Source organism: Podarcis gaigeae (assembly GCF_964106915.1).
Source record: "Podarcis gaigeae genome assembly, chromosome: 1".
Lineage (NCBI taxonomy): Eukaryota > Metazoa > Chordata > Lepidosauria > Squamata > Lacertidae > Podarcis > Podarcis gaigeae.
In genome coordinates this window covers 45716818-45740184 of record NC_139678.1, presented here as the reverse complement: position 1 = coordinate 45740184, position 23367 = coordinate 45716818, and the positions used below count along the sequence as shown (strand labels likewise).

The 23367-nt window shown below is 42.4% G+C and overlaps 2 protein-coding genes across 12 annotated transcripts in view; one reads left to right on the top strand and one right to left on the bottom strand.

Moving 5' to 3' along the window:
- Positions 1 to 2568, top strand: part of PAPLN (papilin, proteoglycan like sulfated glycoprotein) — a 57307-nt gene extending 54739 nt beyond the window's left edge. For all 4 annotated transcript variants that reach the window (XM_083746384.1, XM_083746385.1, XM_083746383.1 and 1 more), the window contains one exon: positions 1256 to 2568. In XM_083746384.1, coding sequence (XP_083602510.1) covers positions 1256 to 1404 — 149 coding nt within the window. In that variant the 3' untranslated portion in view covers positions 1405 to 2568. The remainder of the gene's footprint in view (positions 1 to 1255) is intronic.
- A 3718-nt stretch (positions 2569 to 6286) lies between these two features.
- Positions 6287 to 23367, bottom strand: part of NUMB (NUMB endocytic adaptor protein) — a 58851-nt gene continuing 41770 nt past the window's right edge. For 4 of the 8 annotated variants that reach the window (XM_083747186.1, XM_083747188.1, XM_083747185.1 and 1 more), the window contains 7 exons: positions 20998 to 21072; positions 17675 to 17815; positions 16947 to 17148; positions 13827 to 14126; positions 12991 to 13140; positions 11840 to 11995; positions 6287 to 8277 (listed from right to left, as the gene is read on the bottom strand). In XM_083747186.1, the coding sequence (XP_083603312.1) occupies positions 7562 to 8277; positions 11840 to 11995; positions 12991 to 13140; positions 13827 to 14126; positions 16947 to 17148; positions 17675 to 17815; positions 20998 to 21072 (1740 nt within the window). In that variant the 3' untranslated portion in view covers positions 6287 to 7561. The remainder of the gene's footprint in view (positions 8278 to 11839; positions 11996 to 12990; positions 13141 to 13826; positions 14127 to 16946; positions 17149 to 17674; positions 17816 to 20997; positions 21073 to 23367) is intronic. The other 4 variants (XM_083747191.1, XM_083747190.1, XM_083747192.1 and 1 more) reach the window with 1 other exon arrangement.

The following is a 23367-nucleotide window of genomic DNA, read 5'->3' as shown; positions in this document are numbered from 1 at the left end:
GGCTGAAACTGAATTTTCATGTTCAGTAGCAAGTAGCCCTGTGCCATACCACTTGCTAGGACGCCAAAGTAAGAGATAACACTGTTATCTTTAATGCCCTGAAGCTTTTGACCTTAGGCCAGCATGAGCATTCACAATGCACACAACTGCACCAGTAGGAAGTGAATTATGCTGCATTTCCATTGGAGGGGGATATAGGACCAGTAGGTAATGACTACCTTGTTCTACTTCCTTATAAATTAGGAACTAAAGTAAAACTATATTTCTTGGGGTTTGGGACAAACATGTTTAGTAGCTGGAGAAAAATGTTGTTTGTACATTAACAAATGAGCTTGTACGTGGCAAACTATAGAGCTGCCCCAAACCACTGTGTTAAATGGGACTCATTTGTTGAATCATGCCCAGTTTCCCCTCAGTGGAAACTCTGCACAAAGGCTTCCAGTAGCTCAATGGCCTTCTCCCCCCCCCCCCGGTGCACCCCTAAACTTGGCTCCAGAGGGGGTGTTGGGAGTAGCAAATGGAACCATCTCCTTAGGTTCAGCAATTTTTGTGCTACAGGGGTGGTATTCAACTTACATTTTAGATAGTGCAATGGGCTTGAGTAAAACTTAGTTGATTACCACCATATACCACTAAAATTGCCAAACCTTATTTTGAAAATGAAACAAAATGTTGCTTGTATAGAAGTGGAGGAGGGAAAAAATACAAGGTCAAGTTCATTCAGTTTCAGTTATTAAAAGCTAAGGGCTGAACTAATTTCAACCTGCCCTTATAGTAGGTAACAACTGCTTGGTGATTCTCAGACTGAACAGCTTTCCAAACTGTGTGTCAGGACACATTAGTGTGTCAGCTGCAGTGTGTAGGTGTCACACAAACACTCCCTGTGCTCTTCCCGGGGCTGGAAAGGGATTAGTTTAACCTCCGGTTTGATAGTAAAACTGAATTACTGTGTCGCAAAATGATACATGCCTAAAAAGTGTGTCACCAACATGAAAAGTTTGGAAATCTCTGGCCTAGGGGATAGTTTCTTACTAAAAATGGCAACTGCTAAGAACATGGCAGATCAAACAGAGCTTATTGCTCATTTCTGCCTTTGAATATCTCCTAAGCTATGGATTCTTATCACATTTGTTCAAGGTGCAGAACACAGAATGTACTCTAGCCTCTAGTGCAGGAAGTAAATTCTTCTGTAGTATTAGATGATTGCATGAAACAAACTGTGTTCAAGTCCTCTTCTCTCTTCCTTCTCCTGCAGTACCTGCACGCCTCCCTTTGGACCCAAGCAGGGAATGTGTTGACCAACCACACCTTGCCAACTGTGACCTGATTATACAGGCTCAACTCTGCAATAATGAGTATTACTCTAGCTTCTGCTGTGCCAGCTGTTCTCACCACCAGGGCTGAACCTCATTTTCCCATAATGTGGTCCTGCTCCAGAAGAAGGAAGTTTATGATCTACAGTCCTGATTGCTTGAGAAATCCCATATTTCTTTACTCAAGCACACACTGGCACACACTGGGAAGTGGAGAGAATAGGTAGCAGTAGCCAAATTTCTACCTTTCTTAAGCTTTCTGTGGTGTTTTGCAACACAAACACTGATTGTCTAACAGCTGGCTGACCTACCCATTCAAAGAAATAACAAGGGATTGTTTTTCTAACATAGTTTAACAAGCAATATGGACAAGAGTCAAAAAGCAAGGAAGAAAGGTTCCTTCAGGCTGATTAATGATAACAAGCAGCACTCACCTTTAAAGTAGACTAAAACACAAAAATAAAGCCACTGAGCTCACATGTCTGTGGAAAGTTGGCAGGTTGACCGTCAGTCTTTCCCTTATGGTATCACAAGTGTCCTACAATCACTCAACCCTTTCCAACTTTCAAGAGTCGCAATTGGACCAAGTGGATTTGCTTCACTACAGATACAGACAGCTGTAATGAAGAGGCCTTGGCAGCATGCAAACAATGCTTAGTATTAGAGCTGCAAGGGAGTTGCTGAAATGAAGAACTATAGGAATTTGGATTGGGCCTTGCACTTCCGATACTCCTGAGAAAATAAGGTTGCAATTCTGTAGCCCTTTTCCTGGTAATAAGCCCCTCTGAACACCGGGGGGGGGGGGGGGGGCTTAATTCCAAGTAAATATGCACAGGGTTGTACTCCAAGTCTCCCGCAGAACAAAGTCTGTTGTGAAGTTCTGGGATTCTTCATGCATATCAATGCCAGAGTATATGGGGTATCTCCTATGTGTAGCTAGCCAGGGCTCTGATTCTTCTCAGAAAAATTACTCTCAGATCACAATGTGAATGTGTAACATCTAAGGATAACCACTGATGCCAAGAAAGGTCATGTTGGGTAAGGGAAGCTTTTACGTCCAGGCCACAAAGCAGTCAACTTTATTGATCTCTAGAAATTGCTACTGCAGTATAAACAAATTATGTAAACAAGGATGGGATCCCAAACCACAGGCAGAAGGGGGGAAAAACCCTGTACGTTCCATATCCCAGTAATCTGGGCAAGTCACTTAGTTGTTGTGAGAACCCAAAAGTAAAAAGTCTACATGTCATGTGGAGGGAATGGGAAGAAGCATCATAGTTCTTAATCAGAGGAAAAATTATGCCTACAAGTTGAACTTTAATGAAATTTCCTTTCCAAAGCCTTTAACAGGAAGCACATGTATACTTTTGTACATTGACATTCAGTTCAACCCACTACCAACAGATGTACTTATAAGGTAAAGCCATGATTTACCACCCAGTAGTCCTCTTTGCTAACTTTTAGGGACACGTTTTCGTTAGTCTGATTTTGTGTCATTTCAGTAGTTTGCAAACAAGCACAGTGGCCTACAGTGCAACAGTCCCGGAATAAATTCAAGGCCTATGGTTCCCAAACTCTCCACGTCCAAGAACCACTTAGTTTCCTCATGGCTCATTTTATGATTTTTCTGCCTGCTGTAGCAATTGTAATACACCAAGCTAGATGCGGTATGATTTTTCATTGTATATTGATTCCGCCCCCCCTGCTTATTGTATTTTATTGTATTACAAATTGACTTCTGTCATACAATAAAATGCAATATAAAATAAAATATAAAGAACGCAATGAAAAATCAGTATATTTACTGTGGTAGATGTGCCCTCTTAAACCACAGACACACTGCAGGCCACCTAAATGAAGCTTGTGGACCACCAGTGGTCTGCAGAGCACAATTTGGGAACCACTATTCTAGGCTATGGCAGGCTACATGAATGGCTTCTACCTTAAGACTGCTCCTGCGCTCTGCTAAAGCTGTACTGAACTTAAAAGGAGAAAAAGGCAGCCTTGTTGGGTTTATGCAGCTGTCATATCCCTCCTTGTTCAGGGTGACCCCGGGGGGCAGCCTGCAGTAAAGTTTTCCACCGAGGAGTTATCCACATGCAAACTGTAACACAGTTTATAGGGACACTCAGCATGAACAACTTTCACATTCTATCTTCTATAGTCTAAAGCATAACAGCATCTTGGCTGATAAAATGTCAACTTTCCGTCATCCAATGCTTTCATGGAAGAAACGTTTTAATGCACCACCACCACTTGCTCTTGAAATGGCGCGCATTTTCCCATTTGCAAAGCACATGAATGTACACGGTAAATCACAGTTCCAGGATCCCTGTATTATGACCAACTGCAATAACATCTGCCTTAAAGCCTGCTTGCATGGAGATCCCACACAGCCAAGCACCAGCACTATGCTCTTTCAAGACCCTAGGATGGAAAGAATTATGCGCAAAACTACCCACACATAAAAGGGTCAATAGACTCTTCCAAGTTTATAGGAAAACCCAAGTCTAGCCACAAACCATAACTCCAATATGTCACTCTATGGAACAGTTTCGCAGGAAAACTAATGAAGCAGCTCCCAGATCTACTAAAAGGTTTTCTTAATACAACAGCATTTGAATACAACAAGCATTTAGTGTGACAACTGACACCATACTAGGCTTGGGGATAGATTAACTATATGGGTAGCTTCTCTTTCCAAAACACCCAGATATCTAATTTCAGAAATATTGGAATGAGCAGCATCCATGAAAGGATGCACCAATTGGGATCACCACCACCACACACTAACATAATATCAGCAATCACAATTCTGCAAATGCATTTGTGTAGCCAAACTGTTACCTACCACCCATGCAAAACAGGTGGAACTTGTTATGGGGAACTATGCAAAAGAAAATATTCTGCAATCATGGAATGCTAATAGAGCAGAATGTGTGGGCATGTGCAAGAGAATGATTACTAGACTTGAGTAACCTAGAGTGCAACATACCTGACAGCACAATCCTATACATCTCTAAGAAGCATATCCCACTGAGTTCTTACTCCCAGGTAAATAGGTTTACAATTGAAGCCTGTACCGGGCAGGAGTGCTCCACACTGCAACTTGCATTTTTTCAGGTCGCACTATTTTTCAGTTTTCAAATAGCTAAAGGCTGATATAAAAGAGCCAAACTGTTGTGAGCTTCAGGGCTATGAACAGTTAAAAATCGGCCACTGTAGAAGAGTGAAAGAAAAATGCATTGGCATTTTATCCCAGAGATTAGTGTTCATAAGTCAGCCTTTGTTCTCAACATCATCTGACTACCCAATGGGAACAGCTTCACTTAAGACTGTTGAGAACATGGATCTATTGCTCCTCTAAAAAAGCAGCATCTACAACACAGGCAATGTTTAGATGACAGAAACTATATGATCAATGCATATTGCCTGCCACTGAACAGCTGAGTGCTATGGGAACAATTATGTCACAAGTTTTTTTTTCCCCCAGCTGAAAAACAAAGGTGCAAGCAAACTCAGTGATTGCATATTTTCAATGCAGCAAGGATATGATAGTTTAGATTTCCTTGAAATAGTTTAGATTTCCTTGAAATGGTTTGTATTCAGAATTTGTTTCCTGTGGAAGAGGGAAGGCACACTCAAAAGATTTACCATATAAAAACCAGGCAAGGAATTATATATTTATCCAATCAAAAATTGAAAAAAGAATCCTATGCAATTCACAGGAATTTTATAGATCTGAAACAATGAAAATACAATTCTCAGGAAAGACACAATCTGGGATTTAGCAGCGCAATGCTCCATCTGCACCACAATGAATGGTAATCTTGATACAGATGCACAGGCACCCTGTATTTGCAGCTTTAAAAACATAGGGGGGCATTCCAGGTCTGGCTTCTCACAGCAGGGAAATGGAGTCAGCTCTGTATTAATGCTTTATAAAATGATGACACAGGTTCCTGAAATGGCAGAATGTGTAGTTTTGCTATGATTTTTAAAAATGCTGAAGGAGTACACCAATGTTTGATTTTAACAGCTGGGTAGCATATATAGCTGAGGGAATCGCTTTTTGGAATGTGTTCCTAAAATGCTGAGGAGTTGCGTCCAAATTCATGTACAGTTAGCAACTGCCTATTTACTGTGCAAAAGCACCTTATGGAAATCCTTACCTAATTACTTGAGGCTTTGTGCAAAAGTTCTATGGTTAACAACAGATTGTGTAGTTGGTGGCAGCTTTGTTAAGAGTGTGTTTATACTTTCAGAACTTATGACTAGAATAAGAGAAAGAGGTGGGATGGATTTGTACATAGGTGCAATAGGGTATGTTCCAAATTCTCATAAACAAGCATGTATTTACATTTGATGCAGTTATAGTTTAGTATAGGGACTCATGCTTTTTCTTACTTTTCTATTGAATCTTGCAAAGTCAAAATAGCCTAATCATCAACTGTTTTCCAGTGACAATTGTGTAGTCAGGCAGAGTTCTGAATTATGGATGATGCCAGTTATCACAGACCATGCCAAATCATTTTCATGCTGCAGCAACAAACAGCTCTATCCCTGCAAATGGATCAGTTCTGGAATGACAGGAATATGAATGATAAAGCTGCATGGGAAGCACAGAATGCTCTCCAGGGTTACCTCTGAGTAGAGTGCGGTAACAACCACTAAACAAAAAAGAGATTGCCATACAGTTTGGGATCAGAAGCAGGCACATAAAGAACCATATTTCTCAAATGCAACACACAGAAACCTAGTGACTCTGCTCACAGCATTCAAGAACTCCAAATAAAGGAAGAGCAAACCAAGTGTTCAAAAGTCTAAGTTCTAGTTTTCAAGTAATCAATTTCATACGGAAATGCGAATGGCAGTGGCAGCCTGCTACATCAGGAATGCGCCAGATGTGTTCAAATTCAAGGAAGTACAGACACTGCAGGAAAAGGACAAGGAAACCTGCTCAAAAAGCCACATTATCTACTACCAACATTTATTTCTGTTAAAGCAGATTATAAATCAGTACAAATATATAACTTACGTTTGCTTGTAAGGCCAAGTTTTACGAGTAAAATTAAAAATGAGATGGATTTTTATGATTTGCTGAAGGAAGAACATGGAATAGCTGCAGTCTAGCCACAAGCTTTCACATAGAACAGTGGGAAAAAGCTTTTTTTAAAAAATAAAAAATAAAATCTAAATTCTATTCAATGCACATAAAATGGGTTCCTAAGTAGACCTGATTGTAGATATGATTACAGTCAACTTACCACAGTAGTGTTAAAACAGATTCAAGACAAGGAAACTGCAGCAGTATATGAAAAAACCTATATGTACTCCAATATGATCTAGTTTGAATTCTTTTTTTAAAAAGATAGAATTTACCCATTGTTTTTAAACCAAGACAATACTGCTCTTAATACTACTCTACTGTGATTTTTTTTGAATTGGTCATGATTCATGATTGTTGTTGCAATATGCTACTTACAATGATAGGACAAGAACAAGCTAATAACTCTGCTCCCCATTCTACTCTCATATTACTGACCGTAAGAATCAGTGATAAATCAATCTTATGTACAATTTTACATCCAACCCCCTTTTATACCTTTGGCAAGATTACTTACAACTCATTCCACTTTTATTACCTAGAACTATTTAAAATAATCTAAAATGCATAAAAATAAAGATTTTGGCTTTATTTTATATATAATAATTATTGTGTTACTCAAAATGGAAGCTCATCCTTTTCCACAGATGGCATATGCCAAGCAGCTCTCACTTCTTCCCATTCCCCAGCTGAGCTTGTATCCCCCTGGCTACTCCTCCCTCTTTCCCCCCACTCAGAGGAATGGCTCGCTCACAGGAAGGTAGACAGACACCTCCTGAAGATAGTGGCGACTAATTTGCTTCTCATCGTACGAGGTCTTCTGAAGTTCTGTGCGAGGAAAGGGCTTCAGGGCTCATTTCCCTTCTTCAGCCCTTTTGAGGTTTCCTTTGCCATTGAAGCTCCCAAGCAGGAACGCAAGCGGCCCAGGGACATTTCCTAGATTTCCCAATAGTTGTGTGGTTGGGGCTTGGAGCGTCTCCCCCCACCCCACCCCAATTGTTCCCTCTCTGTATGCCCACTGATTCCATGGGGACACCAGCAATGGCGCATATGCTGCTCACTCGTCCCCTCTGCCCCCCTTCCACCCAATCCAATTCCAACATACATACATACAGACTTAAGCACAAAGCCACGGGACTGCTTAAAGTTCAATCTCAAAGGTCTTCTGCAATTCGCTCGAGAAAGGGTTAGTCGGAGACGGGTTGGTGCGCTGCTTTGATTTGCTTTCCAGTGCCGCCCATTGCGCTTCAAATGGATCAACCTGCTGGGCAGCTGCAGGCGGCAGTACATGCTTGTCCTCTGTGGGCCATTTGGCAGCGTCCACACCGTTGAAAGCAGCCGACCCATTGAGCTGCTGGGGAGGAGGTTTGAAAAAAGGACTGGCAGTAGCACTGTTAGTTTCGTACTGGGGGAATGTCTGCTGCTTTATAAGACTAGGCGACTGGTGAGAGTGGGATCCTTGAGTGTGGCTTGCCGTGCCAAACACGTTTGCTACCATCTGGGAAGGGGTGATTCCAACCACCGGCACGCTTGGGGCGGAATAGGGCATTCCGTTTGCGACAGCGTATGGCTGAGCCGGGATAAACGCTGGTTGCATGGGCTGGACCACACCGACAGGCACAGGCTGAGATGCAATGAAGGTGCTGCCTGGAAAAGCTGGGGCTGCTTGAGAAGCCACAGGAGGCTGGAGGAGTGGCTGGGGAGCTGGAGGTGGCTGGGGCTGCGGCTGTGGCTGCTGGGACCGGACAGTTTTGGACACCTCTTCCAACCAGCGGTCTGCCTCGGAGGGAGTACGTCTGTGGTTCGCCTGGAACAGATTCGGTGAGGCAGCTCCTGAGTTGGTACTCCACTCGGAACCTATGAAGGAAAACAGAAGTTAGGGTAAGATCTCAGCAAGGGATACGCTTCATCCTGTTTCTAATCGCTGCTGCTTGATAAAGGATCTAACAGGGACCTTGAAGAAGTTCCAGTTTCCAACCATAATTGGATCAGGCTGGTCATAACTGCTGTTATGAAACTAATATATAACAACTAATATAGCAGGTTTGATTAATCGGACAAATGTGAACTTGCACTTGTTCATACTGGAGTTATGCCCAAAGACAGACTTTACAACATCCAGTCCCACTTTCAAAGTAGAAAATATTTACACTCATTCAGTTTCAGTAGAATAGCTCCTCATTCTAAAGCTCAGTAAAGGAAAAGTGCAAGCCGTGGTAACTGGACTACAAGAATGTACCAGATTGCCAGCCCCTAGGCCAGGGGCTGTGATTTATTTTATTGGCTCCAGGAGCCAGAACTTAGAAATAGGCCAACTTTGAAAGGTGGATGGGGGCTATCCTGTCAGTCACACGGCATCACAAATGACAAGCGGCTTGCCCCTTCCACCAGTCAAATTACAGGTGGGAGAAACTGCTGCAAAGAGCACCCAATTGCTCTCTTGAGTCCAGTACTAATCGGGGTCACCCCTTCCTCGAATAGAAGGAATGAACCTGCTTACCACAGAGTTTGGGTGCATCTGCACTGCAGGCAGCTCTCTGATATGCTTGACTCAGAATAATCACTCAGATGATTGATGCTCAATGCTAGGTCTTGGCTCTGCACAGCTAGTTTTCAGGTACTTTGGGCGATCAATAACATGGCTTTGGTCAAGCCCTGCTTTTACCAGCATGGGCGGGGTATGACCTGCCCAAAACGGCATTATGGACCTAGAGGGCCAAGACTGGCCCGCAGACTTTAGGATCTCCACCCGCCCTAGGCCAAATGAAAGGCTAATAAGGGAAGGTACATGACATTCCAAACAGGCACTGGGGAATTTATGCACCCCACTTTGGAATCAGGGAGATTGCCAAACATGGTGTGCAATGGCCCAATCGCCAATTACAAGCCTGAGCGTGTGATATCTGTACTGGCTGCTAAATAAATAAACTCTATGACTCGGAATTCACCATTTCCAAAACTGGCATGAGAGTTTGAAACTGTACTTACTGACAGCTTGTTGCTTTCGTTCTTTCCCTTCCTTCACTTATACTCCTTGCTTACGCTTTCTACGCAATTCAGTCTGTTAACCTCTGTCTAATTGCTCTGTAATATTCAATACTTAACATTTCAGTTTCTTTTAACTTATTTCAACTTAATACTTCTTTTCTGGATCATGCCTTATTCCCACCCTCTTCTCTGCAAAGGCTAAACCCCTGCCTCCTCCTCTATTGAGTTTCTTTACTCTTCAAATCTGAAAGGGCATATTACTACTGTCCAACAATCCCCAACTTAAGCAGATTTTGATGCTTCACCTTGGAGCTGCTTCTGGGTCTTTGCTTCCAACTATTTATTTTCATTAATTTTGTTACATTTATATCCTGCCTTCCTTCCATCGTGAGTCCAAGGCAGTGTATATCTGGTTCCCAGGCTGTTATCCATCCAGGCACTGACCAGACCCAGGCCTACTTATCTTTGGCAAGGTGGTGGCCTCACGTGCCATCAGGTGAGAAGCTATATCTCAGTGGTAAAACTTGTATGCTTGGTTCCATAAAGCATGAAGTTCTGTCCCTGCCTTCTGGCTTACAGAACCTCAGACAGCATTGTAGGGTTCTGAAAGGTCTCTGCTTCAAATCCAGTCCTGCTGGATCAGACCAAAGGCCCCTCTAGTCTCACAGAGGCCAACCAGATGCCTGTGGAAAGCCTACAACCAGGTTCTGAGTGCAACAGTTTTCTCCCCATGTGTTATTCCCAGAAACTGTTATTCAGAAGCACACTGCTTTCAACAGTGGAGGCAGTAAATATGAACATTTATTGACCCAAAAAAGGGTGTACAAATTTGGCTTGGCTCAGTAGTCAGCCATCGCTGGACTTCACCACTGATTCTCTACTTTGCCCAAGTCCTCTACACATGCCAGAGGATTCTGGGTAGGTCACATGTTGCTCTGTAGTTTAGAGAAGGAGCAGCGCAAGTCTTATGCTGCTTCTACGTGCTCCAAAAAATGCTTCAACACTGATCTGTGAAATAGGAATCTCATACTGCACTGAGCAACAGGTGTTTTAGCCAACCAAAGTACAGTGTGAAAAAGACACTTCCCATAAGTTCTGCGCAATTCATGCAGAACTTCAGGGAGGGATCTTTGTGCACTTGGGCATCATGCTATGCCAAAGGTCTAAGCTACTTGCCCATGGTAAGCAGAAATGTGGAGGTCCAGCCAGACACAGCTGGCACAACCAGTTGGAAACCTGTGGTTTTCCACTGCAGCAAGGTACGACATACATGCATTTTTATGCCACCGGGTAAATGTATCTGGCAACCCTTGCTAAAATGCATGCATACATGCATTCAAGACTGTACGGATGTTTGGGAAGTACTGGTATGCAAACAGTGATCATGTCTGGTACATTACATGTACAGCTGCCCCCAAATCAGTAGATTCATCCCTTGCTAGAGTAACTATGAGCTGCACTTCAGGGGTGAAGTCAAACCACTGTATTGGCAGCACCAAAGTGACCTCTTTGGGGCGCAAGCATGGTCAATGGGGATGGAGGCCCTGGGCTTCCCCCTCTTGACCTTGCTGATATAGCCCAAAGGAAAGCAGAGCAATAAATTTGGCACTAGCCTGGCTGCAGGAGTTGCCGGAAGGAGGCATACAAGGCACCATCCAACCGTCTTAGGAACTCCATTCTGGATTTGTGTAGGATTTATGCCTTAAGTCTTTTCTTCTCCCGAAGATATCCCACAGGACAGAGGAGGTTTAGGATCAGAGTTTTCCTTCTCCTAGACAGGCTACCCTCCCAGGTTGACAAGTCCCATGTGCCCTGCTACAGTGCCAGCTTTCAATTTACAAATGGTGGCAGATGTATCCTGGCTACTAAAGTAGTCTTGCTCCTGCAGTAAATTCTTATCCTCTCTCAAGCCATCTAAACGTTTCCCTAGATACTGAAGTAAAAGTACAAAGCTGCACCTCAAACATCCTTGAACACCTATTATTATTCCTACAACTGTCCCTGGCTGGTGATGCTGCAAGGGAGAGCCTTGCTGGTGGTGGCACCCCAGATTTGGAACTCTCTCCCTTCTAAGATAAGACTGGTGCAGACACAGTTGCGCTTCCTGCACCAGGTAAAGACTTGGCTATTTGCCCAGGCCTTTGCAGGAATGTAATGCCAGACTGGATTTTTTTCTCTCTTCAAATTGCAATTCCTCTGCCTTGCTTTATGCATATTTTATTGTTATCTTCTCTGGAATTGCTTTTTGTAGCAAAGAGTGAAACAGAAAGGCTGTAAATAAAATAAATGGATTCCTTTGCTTTGCCTCAAACCAGATGGCTTTGGATATTAAAAATCCCCAAGCAATGCATTAGATGAAAGATCCCTCTAATCCAGCACCACATACTTCAACCCTCTGAAAGCAACACACAGGATCTGTGCCCAGTCTTACCAGAAAGAGTGGCTGCGGCTCTAGTTTTAGCAGCAGCTGGAGCAGCAGGGGCAAGAGCCCAAGGATTGGTTTCACGAACTGGTATTGCTGTGGGTGCTACAGTAGTTTGAGCTGGTTTAGCAGTAAGCACACTGAAGGCAGAGGCAGTGCCATTAACTAAAATGGGAGCAGACAACATCAATGCTGTTAATTCATGCAAGGCATGCAGGTGACTGGGATGTTAAAAATAAATGTATGATTTCTGCCAACATGCAACACACATCAACATCTCAGCCACTCTTTCACACTGTTAATCTACTGACATTTTCTACGATGCAAATTACATTTCCTGTTGACTCAAGTGTTAAGACAACCAAGTAATTTTCAACTATTTTTCCCCAGCAGAATGCAAATAAAACGACCTCCACATTTTATACTCAAATGTAACCCAATCTGTTTTTTTATAACCTAATCAAAACAGTTAAACTAGTTCATCTGCACCAAAAATTCAAAGCCATTAATTACAGACTTCTACTATCCTACCCACATGCTTAAATTTAAAGTGTCCATGAAAAACCAAAGGACGTGAACTTCACGTTCCACACATTCTTACTTCTTCCTCTTTCTTCCCCATTTATTACTATTTTTATTATTACTTGCTTGACCATGAGCGACATTCTTACTTCCTGAGCACTAAGGGTGTGGTTTGAATTGAGAAAGTGTGCAACAACTTGGAACTGTAAAGATATTCTGGCTAATGAAATCAATTTTCTACTCCACAACCTGAAATTCTAATCACATTTTGTATTTCACCAAAATTCGTTGGGATTACTATTGGTCTCAAGGATCCAGTCTTAAGTTACTTTGAGCAAAGCTATCAAAACTTTGAAGTTGTACCTCATTTAAATCAACACACCAATTGTTTTCAAGGCTAAAAATGTGATCTTCTCTTTGAAACCATTTTATGTAATTAATTGAATAGTTTTGGATGGGTCCTCATCTTTTGAGGAAAAGGCTACAAAGCATATAAAATGAGCAAAGCATAATGACTTCAGAGACAAACAAGGCACTTGCAAGACACTTAGAGACATTAAAGCAATGGCGGTGGAGGAAAGCAGCATTGCATATGTAGCAAACACCATGAATGCACCCAAACTTAAGAGAGGACACACCTTGAAAAGCAGGAGATTGTGGTGCAACTACAGTGACTGGTTTTGTCATAGGGGCAGAGGTGAAAGGGTCCTCCGACGGTGTGCTAAATGCATTTGTAATCTGGGAGCACAGGGAACTAATGCTATCCACTTCTCCTTCAACCTCAGGAACTGAAAATAAGAATAAAAATTGCACAGGAATGCAGTCAACTGAATGCACAGGGCACATACTTCTCTCCTCCCCCCACTCACATGATATTTCTATGGCCATGCAATATTGGACCGGCCCTAATTTAGCAATACTTAACAACAACCCCCCCCCACAAGAACGAAGTGTTTAATTCATTCCTCTGTGCAAGCACATGAATTAAAATATGTCAACTTAAACCACGATGCTCATGGCCCTGACGTTCAGACCATACATTTCTATCTCTGAATGTGTTCCATGTAATTCAAACTGTAAAGGTATTTAACAATAGTAAATATTATTGGGCTAGGTATGTATAATACAATGGAAACTCGGTGGTCGAACGTAATCCATTCCGGAAGACCGTTTGACTTGCCAACTGGCAAGGCACAATTGCCAGTTGGCAAAATCCATTAAAAAATGGAGGAACACAGAAATATTATACAGAGGAAATTTTATAGAAGTTAAGGTCACAATGTAAGTACACTTTGGTGCAGAGCAAACAACAAAATTGGTGCCTGACACTGAGATTTCAAGAAAGAAACAGTGAAGGTACGAGGGGTAGAGGATCATAACATCTCTTTATAGAGATCTCTCTCAAATGTGGTGATCAAGTGAGCTCAAGCTGCATCCAAGTGTACTAAGGACATGGGGATAAATTTTGCCCTACCTGAGTTTTTCATGGGGAAGTCGCTCTTCCTCTGCACCGTTGAAGGGAGCTCATTTATTCGCAAAGAGAGCTGTCGTTTAAATGGGGACATCTTCTGGCTAAGAGCAGGGAAACCTCTGAACGAGCCTTGTCTGGCTAGTTGCTCTATGGGAGCGTGTCTTCGTGGGATAGCATGGGGGTTATTTGACTCTTTGTCAGCAGAGGATGCAACCTCAGCACTAGGAGAGGTTGGGGAACTTGGTGATGGGGCTGTATTGCCAGGTACAACACTTGACACCGCCGCTTTCACATCAGTTTCAACTGCGAGAAAAAATAGCAGGAAAAAGTTAATACAGGGATATTGGCTAAAGAGACCTTTTTATCATTGGGTTCTTCAGAGATTTTTTAAAAAAATAATTAAAAACAATATGGTAACTTCCTGGATGGATGGATGGATGGATAGATAGATAGATAGATAGATAGATAGATAGAGATAGATGATAGATGATAGAGAGAGAGAGAGAGAGAGAGAGAGAGAGAGAGAGAGAGAGAGAGATGATAGATAGATAGATAGATGATAGATAGATAGATAGATAGATAGATAGATAGATGATAGATAGATAGATAGATAGATAGATAGATAGATAGACAGACAGACAGATAGATAGATGCAAAAGGCTATTTTTCTACAGTAATTGTTTTTTGCATTTTTATCATGTCTATTGGAGAGACAGTGCTCGGTACAATTAACTAGTCTCTTAATCTATCCAGGTTAGTTTAGCAAACATTTCAACGATAATAATGACTCGTTATTAATTCCATTTTCCGCCTTCACTGCTACTGCTCTGTTGTTTCAAGATCAGGATGGAGCAAATCGCCTCTCATCTTGACACACTCTAAATGGGGCTGCCTTTGAAGACTGTTTAGAAATGTCATTTGGTTCAGACTGCTGCAGCTAGGCATCTTATGGGGGTATAGGGGGTATAGGACTCATGTTACTCCCCTTTTGTAACAAATGCACTGGATACCTATTCCTTTCTGAATGCAATTCAAAGTCCTCATTTTTACCTATAAAGACCTAAATGGCTTGTGGCCAGATTACCTGAAATGCCTCCTCCACCTCCTCCTTCCATATAATCTTGCCTGAGAACGTAGATCTTTCACAGAGGCCCCTCTCAGTGTCCCTTCAGGTATCCATAACATACGACAGGGGCATTTCTGTAGCTGCCCCCACCTCTGGAACTCCCTTGAGAGATCTGCACTGGTTTCACGGCTTGCGTTTAGGAAGGCAGTTAAAGCTGCTGCTTTTAATCAAGATTTTAAGCCCTCTGAAATACTCTGCTGTGGGTTTGGTTGTTTGCTATTGTTTATGCTCGAATTCACTACAAATGGCCCTCTAGAGCTGGATTTAAGTCTTTTATCTGTTTGAACATTTCATAGACATCACACAAAATAATAAGCCATTAATGAATGGCTTTTGCATAGCAAAGAGCCATGGAGATGCTGCACATTGATCTGTCAGAGATTTGACAGAAATGTATAGGGAGCAATTCAGTGCTTCGCTTTTTCAAAAATCCTATCAGTTTAAGCGTTCTTGCTTTCCCAATGGAATAAGCTTCCCTCACATACTGTATTGCAGTTTGCCCCAGTCCCCCCCCCCCCAACAAGCCAATTTGGGGTGGGTGGGCAAGGAGTGGAGAGAAGGGGAAAGCCCCCATTGCAGTAGTGGAAGTCCCTGAGCAGGCTTCCACTAGCAGGACCAGGTAGTAGAATCTGGTCTTCAGTGTGTCGTTCCAGATAATGAAACTAAAATTGCAAACATCTTATCAGAATATTGTGTTCTACATTAAGCATTTTCCAGGCATATTTGAATTAAATGTGGTGAAATAAGCAACAGTACGCCAAGATATGGGACAGAGAAGCTCATTTAAATGATTTGTTCGAGAATAGCTCCAAGACCTGCCGCCTTCTTCCACTTCTTAATTTACACACTTCCCAACTGTATTGGTGCCTATGCCCCACATACCTCTAAAGGAAACTAACAATTTCAGTCATTATTTAAAGGGCTGGGTGGGGGGAACCTAATATGTAGGGGGCAAATACATGTCTACGAAGTCAAGAGTGAAAATATACCGTAATTTTCACCCCATAGAACGCACTTTCCCCCCTCCAAAAATAAAGGGGAAATGTGTGTGCGTCCTATGGGGCGAATGCAGGCTTTCGCTGAAGCCTGGAGAGCAAGAGGCATCAGTGCGCACCGACCCCTCTCGCTCTCCAGGCTTCAGGAAGCTATCCGCAAGCCTTGCAAGCCCGGTGGGAGTTCCCGCGGGCTCACAAGGCTTGGGGCGGCAGCATGCCGCCCGAAGCACGCAGCGCCCTCCAGAAGGCGCCCTGTGCTTCGGGCCGGTGTGTGCAAGGCTTGGGGCAGCAGCCGCGGCTGGGGGGGGAATAATTTTTTTATTATTCATTCCCCCCCCCAAAAAAACGAGGTGCGTCCTATAGGATGAAAAATACGGTAAGTGTACTAAAAGATTATCTGCTCTATCTTGTCATGAAGATGCAACCATTGTTTGAGAGTCTATGTGTTAAGACAGCTTCTATTCTTAACCAACTAGGTAAATCATTATTACTTTTTCCAAGATCACTGGCTCTGAAGTGCTGCAGGCCATGAAATCTGCAGGTGCTCCTTTAGTATTTAAGAAACCAAAGTATTAGACTAGGAGTGGCAAAATGTTGGCCCTCCAGAGATCGCTGAACTACAACTCCTACCTGTCCCAGCAAGAATGGCCAAATGGCAAGGGATGATGGAAGTTGTAGCACAGCCCTTTCTAGAGGGTCAAAGGTTCTCCATGCCTATATTAGACAAATCAAGCTCAGAAACACGGGAAATTAATGAGTTACACTAATCCCTCCTCCTCAATCTAACTCGCAGAATACACAACACACTATATCTCTGTTTCTGCAAAATCCAAAGCTCTCAGGAGCCTACTGAGGATATTTTAGGTCCAAAACCTTATCAAAAGGTATAATGAAGTTATTTTGCAGTAGGGTTCATAATCTCACTTTTATTTAAAATGACAGGCCAGGTAAAATGGTAGTTTGATTAAGAACTTCCCAATAGCCAGACTTGTACCCCATTACCTTTTGTGTCTTGTATCTGCCTCATGCCTTCCTCTCTTTCTGCTTGTTCAGTTGCTGTAGTAACCCTGAAAGACCCCTCTCTTGTGAATGTGGTTCTGCTGGCATCAAAGGTGGCAGTCACCCCACACTCCTTCTCTCTCTTTTGCTTTCGCTCCAAGCAGGCTGCAAACGCACAGCCAACTGCATGACTCAACCTCTCTCCCTGAAAAGATATTGCGTCATTTAGAAACCAAAATGGAACTACATATTTCCTCCAAACATTGCCAAATAATAGCTGGCACTCAGTGCAAGCTTCCCTTCTCTGTACAAATTCTGGTCAGCAGAATTCAGAACTATTACATCCAGATAAAGCACAGGTTATGAGAGACATGAGACATACACATGGATTAAGACTTTAAATATATATTTTAGCTGCCAGGTGTTAATGCTGTTCAGTCAGCTCATATACTGAAATATTGGTGCTATAAAATCCATAATGCAGATACTGTACCATTTTTTAAAATGGCAATCCATGCTCTGTAAGCACATTAGGTTCCTTGTTTGTATTAAGAAACATACATGATTTACACTAGCTACAGCATTTTAACATTCCAGTTTCAAATATCTGAGCCTGTTGAATGCACTGCTCTTAAAAGACAAGATTGCCACAAGAAAGCTAAATTTCTCTAGACAAGTGACATAATTTGGAAATGGCCTCTTCCTTTTTTGTGATCCTAAAAGCAGCTTACCGTGTCCTTTACAGCCATAAAGCAGTGACAGATCCAGCGTCGTGTTGTGCCATCTCGACAGATGTAAGAAAATGCCCTATCAAAATTCCTGTCCGGAGCACAGAAAGAAACCTTCTCTATTGTCTGATCAACTATAAGGTCCTAAAGGAAAAAACCAAGAAAGATGATATAAGAAATTCAAATCATTACAGGAGCATGGAATATACCACACAGTACATTTCTAGATTTCCTTCTTCCCTCTATCAGATTAATACCAAAGTTGTACCTTTCAGTCTGCCAGATATATTTGCTTTATATATTTCCACATATATACTACATATTTAAAGGGGTGACTTAAAAAAACAAGTTACAGATAGGTAGCTGTGTTGGTCTGCCATAGTCAAAACAAAAAAAATTTCCTTCCAGTAGCACCTTAAAGACCAACTAAGTTAGTTCTTGGTATGAGCTTTCGTGTGCATGCGTATCTGAAGAAGTGTGCATGCACACGAAAGCTCATACCAAGAACTAACTTAGTTGGTCTTTAAAGTGCTACTGGAAGGAATTTTTTTTTGTTTTAAAAAAACAACTTTGGCTTCTCTTCAAAGCTCTGTGCAAGTGTATCCCCAAAATTATTGTACTGATTTGAGATTCAATGTTTGGAGACCTGTACTAATTCATCCAACCACCAAGGGGCAATATTACAATCAATTTCCCACATGAGCTGAAATATTACCATTAAGCATTATAGAGTGTAGTAGCAGAGTTTAGAATAACAGCTTTAATATTGGCATCTTTAAGCTAAGCTGTTTATTAAGCAGCAACTGGCTCTCAAGCATCCGTGGCAAAGTTCAGCTGCATTTTAAAATAGTTAAATATATCACATCAGCAGCTCTAGAGAGTTTAGTTTATGGAAACAGAGGTCAGGTGAACCACTGGAAGCACAGGACTTAAATCAGGTGGGGGGGGGACTTTGGCTCTTCACATGCGGCTGTAGTGCAACCCTTACCACTCCTGCCAAATGGCCCTGCTAGCTCAAGCTGATGGGAGCTAGAGTCTAACAAAATCTGAAGGACCATAGGCTTCTGATTCCTGACTTAGATAAAACTATAATAGTAAGAGGCATAATAACAACACCACTTGACTTTCATATAAGGGCTTAAAAGGTAAAGGTAAAGGGACCCCTGACCATTAAGTCCAGTCGTGACCAACTCTGGGGTTGCGGCACTCATTTCGCTCTATAGGCCGAGGGAGCGGGTGTTTGTCCGCAGACAGCTTCCGGGTCATGTGGCCAGCATGACTAAGCCACTTCTGGTGAACCAGAGCAGCGCACGGAAATGCCGTTTACCTTCCCGCCGGAGTGGTACCTATTTATCTACTTGCACTTTGACATGCTTTTGAACTGCTAGGTTGGTAGGAGCAGGGAATGAGCAACGGGAGCTCACCCCGTGGTGGGGATTCGAACCGCCAACCTTCTGATCGGCAAGTCCTAGGCTCTGTGGTTTAACCCACAGCGCCTCCCGCATCCCCATATAAGGGCTTACGTGCATTCAAAGCATTTCACATACATCTTCAGGTCAAAAACCAGATATGCACATGTTTGCTAAAGATGCCGCTGCCAATGGGGGGTGCTGGGGGAGTATTTTGTCATTAAATTTAGTGGGGGTGGGAGTGCAACCCTCCACCTCCCTTGCTTTACCTCTGCTCTGCTGCTTTTAACCCTCTGTCCCTCAGGCTGTCTCAGATACTGAAAGTTAATAAGGGAGGGGGGGTCTTCAAGCAGAATTCTGGGAAGGCGGCCAAGAATCGCTTCCCCTCTGTACTCTTTTTTGTTTAAAAAAATGCATATAGATTCTTCATCTCCACTTTACGATGAAAGTGGCAAATTAATGTTTACCAAATCTGCACACATCTGGTTTGGGGCCTCAGTAGCCCTTACAACAGCTCTATATTGTAAGTGGGGAGCTGAGAATCGGAGACATCTATACAGCAGGCTCATGCCCAACATTTGAATCATTAGCTTGCCAACTCGCATCTTATTCTCTTTCACTACGCAACACATCAAATTGACTCTGAACCTGCATGGGGCTCTGGACTTGCACAGTGGGTATTAGTCACAAGTATAAATATAATCATTGCTGGAACAGTTTCCTTACGCTTCAATGTACATCATTTCCACAGCTGTCCCTGGGATGAATCTGCCTTCCACACTAACACAGAGGATCGAGGCAGCAGAGAGACAGAGTTGTATCATCTGTAGCATCCCAAACAGTGCCACTACAGGGTATGATCCATCACAGAACCTCCTTATATTTGACATTAAATGGCAGCTGCAGCGGATGCAAACCTGTCCTTGGTTGGCGTTATTCCCCTCTGCAGATACCTCCATCTATTACTACTTTTTTAAAAAGAGAGGAGCAGAGAGCAAAGAACATAGGTGAACCCCCAGCCTACTGAAGTCACTGGCAAGACTCCCTCTGATCTCTGTGTGCTTACTGGGGAAAGGGACAAGTTGGGCTGCCAATTTTAAAAGAATAACTGTAACCCTCCTGCAATAAAATAGGATGGCACAAATATCACACAAACATCATTTAAAACTAAAAATAGGATTGGACACATTTGGGTATTCAACTAAAAAGCCATATGCAGTTTTTAAAATATGCACCTTCGGGATACGAATTAGCATATAAAGCGATATACAAATCATTAATTTTAATGCTCTCCCTTCAGTAATGCCTTAGAGATATTTTAAAGATTGAAAACCTTGATTGAGAATTAATTTGAATTGCACTGGCTTCTAGAGCCTTCAAATAATACCTTCCTCACATATTTTATTCATTTCTCACTGCAATATTTTATTTTACTTATTTTTTTAATATTGCCCTTCATCCAAGGATCGCAGGGCAGTTTACAATATAAAAACACAAAAATACACGCCATAACCAATGTAAAAACAAACAAAAACAACAATTCTCACACAGATTTTCAAAATCTTAGGATGCAGCAAGAATGAAATTCAGATCAATCACATATCTGTATGCAGTTTAATCTCTTTCAGCTTTTCTGCAGGGACAGAAAGAACAGGATGAAACTGTTGCCTTCTCCCTATTTATTGCTATGACAAAAAAACACTTTTCAAGCAAACAAAGCAAAACAAGAATTCAAAGGGCCTAAGTTCACAAAGGCAGAAAAAGCCAAATAAAATTTGAGCCATATGTAATTAGCATATTGCATTCGCTGAACTAGGCATGTATGAAGTTATTAAACCCCTGCAATAGAAGAAGCAGTGAGAACTACAGTGATTATCTGTACAGCTTATGATGGCTCCAAACCCAGCCGTGTCTAACCTTTGTTTTCTCATCAACAACTCTGAGTCCATCCGCTGAAACCCACAGGACGGCTTTAACTGCCTTCTTTCCGCTCTTGCAGGGAAGAAAAAAAAAAGAAACACAGTATTACTGCTGTGCTGTCAATAAGGCTGAATGCAGACTTCCTCTTTCCAAGAAGCACAAAAGTCAGTGTGCAGATGATATCCAACTTCAGTAGGAGTGCCCAAAGCCAGATATTCAGACCAAACAACAAAACCTCCAGAGAATCAAGCTGAAGCCAGCCTTTCAAGAACACAATGCAAAAGGAAGGGGGGAAAGAATAGAACAGGATGAGTCAAGTATGTTAATACATTCAAATAAAGGCAAAGAATTCAAGCTTAAATTCTTTACCTGTTTAAACACCAAATAAACTGTCAGTTAACACTGACGCTTAAGGAGTTACACCACAAGTAGCCTTTTTGCTGCCAGTTTTAGCAACAAGCATTCTAAGTCTGTCTTCCCATCAGCCCAATGTTCTGTCCCGTATCTCGTGCGGTAGCACTACCATCACATGTGGAAGTACTTTACAGGATCGTAGTCAGCATAGGATTAAGGAAGTAGTTCCATTTCTCCTTGCGAAACGGAACTTTTGTCCCGTCCCCCCACCATATACCCCCTAAATCTGTTCCATGGGCTCTTCCATACTGGGCAAAAATATTCCAATTTAATTTAATTTGGTTTGATTTGTAATAATTTGGAAAATTAATAAAAACAATTCAGAAAAAAAGATTCCCGCATTGCAGGAGGTTAGACACTATGACCCTCAGGATCCCTTCCAACTCTTATTATTCTATGCAACTTTCAAATGACCCATAATGTGTTCGTGTGTACTGTATGCATTCGCTGGCTTTGACTGGTCAGCTAAACTGGGGGGGGGGGGTAGCTGAAGGGTCTCAGAGCCTTCATGAGTTAGGGACTTCCCTTGCACGTGATGAAAGGCTCTGGAGGACTGAGCAGACAAAACTAAGAGTGGTCCAACTGTTAAGAAGGCCGTTTCTGCACATAGTATAGAGGGAGTTGAGGGGCAGGTGGGGCTTATCAACCTGGAAAGGTAGCCCATCTAGCAGAAGGGAAACACTGATCCTAGACCTCCACTGCCTGCAGGATATCTTCAGGAGAAGATAAGGCTAAAGAGTAAACCCTAGGACACTTGGATAGTGCCTTCTATGCCTCCCTCTGGCAACTCCTGCACTGAAGCTGGTGCCAAACATGTTGCTCTGCTTTCCTTTGGACCACATCAGCAAGGCTGAGAGGGGGGTCTTGTGGTCTGGGCAGTCCAGGACCTCCATACACACTGCCCAGGCTTGCGCCCAAGGGTGCACTTGGGTGCTGCTAACACAGCAGTTTGACTTCACTCCCAGAAGTGCACTCCATCATCTCTCCAGACGGATGGATGCCAACAATTGTGTTTTTATGCTTTGTAAGACATCCTGATTGGACTCAGCTCTAACAGTTAGGCTATAAATATGTGAGTGACTTATGGGATCTTTTATAGGCTAAGCAAGATGGCAAATACTTCAAGCCCCAACAAAATTCCTGTTACAATTCCCATTCTCAAATGTCCCAGGCCTATTGCCTGAAGCCTGTTCCCTTCTTTGGAGATGCGGCAATCCCACTATCTAGGAGTGGGTTGCAAAACCCCTCTGACATTTTAGAAGGAAGCATACATATCACTATTCCTTTTTCCATTTCCCCTTATCAACAGAGAAGATCTCACTACTGATACTGGCCTAGGGCTAATAAAGTTCCTCACAGCTACCCTATTGATTGTTTGGAAGAGTCTTGGAGACGTTACACTAAATAACAAGTGCTAAGATTACTGAAGTCATATTTTGATGTGATGCAGTTTAGCTGGTCATGTTCTCCATGTGTGGTATTATAATCCAAGCAACATTTATGATTTTAAATACTGTTTATTTGGTATTTCAGTACAAAGTGTTTGCTGGGATGAACAGGAATGGGCCGGCTGTTCAGATTCATTACACACCTACAATTCTTGAGTTCACAGAAGGATACGCTTAGTTTCAGGGCAGGGGTGGTAGTGCTGGCATTAAGACAATTTGAAGTGTCATACTAGATGTGTACCTGTCTCACCTGGATGCCTTAACAGAAGCATATGTTTAATAGTTGAAGTAAGATGTAGCTATTGATTCGTAGTTTTAAAAATGAGTTTTTGCCAAAAGTACATGATAGTATTATAAATTTTTCTTCGATGATTTAGCAGTGGCCTACCGGAGCCACTACTTCTTTCTTCACTTGAGACACGCAGAGAACACAGACTGAACAATTGGGCGGCCTAGATTGATACAGTGACTAAAATACGGAGCTAGGGATTCTCACTTTGAGATT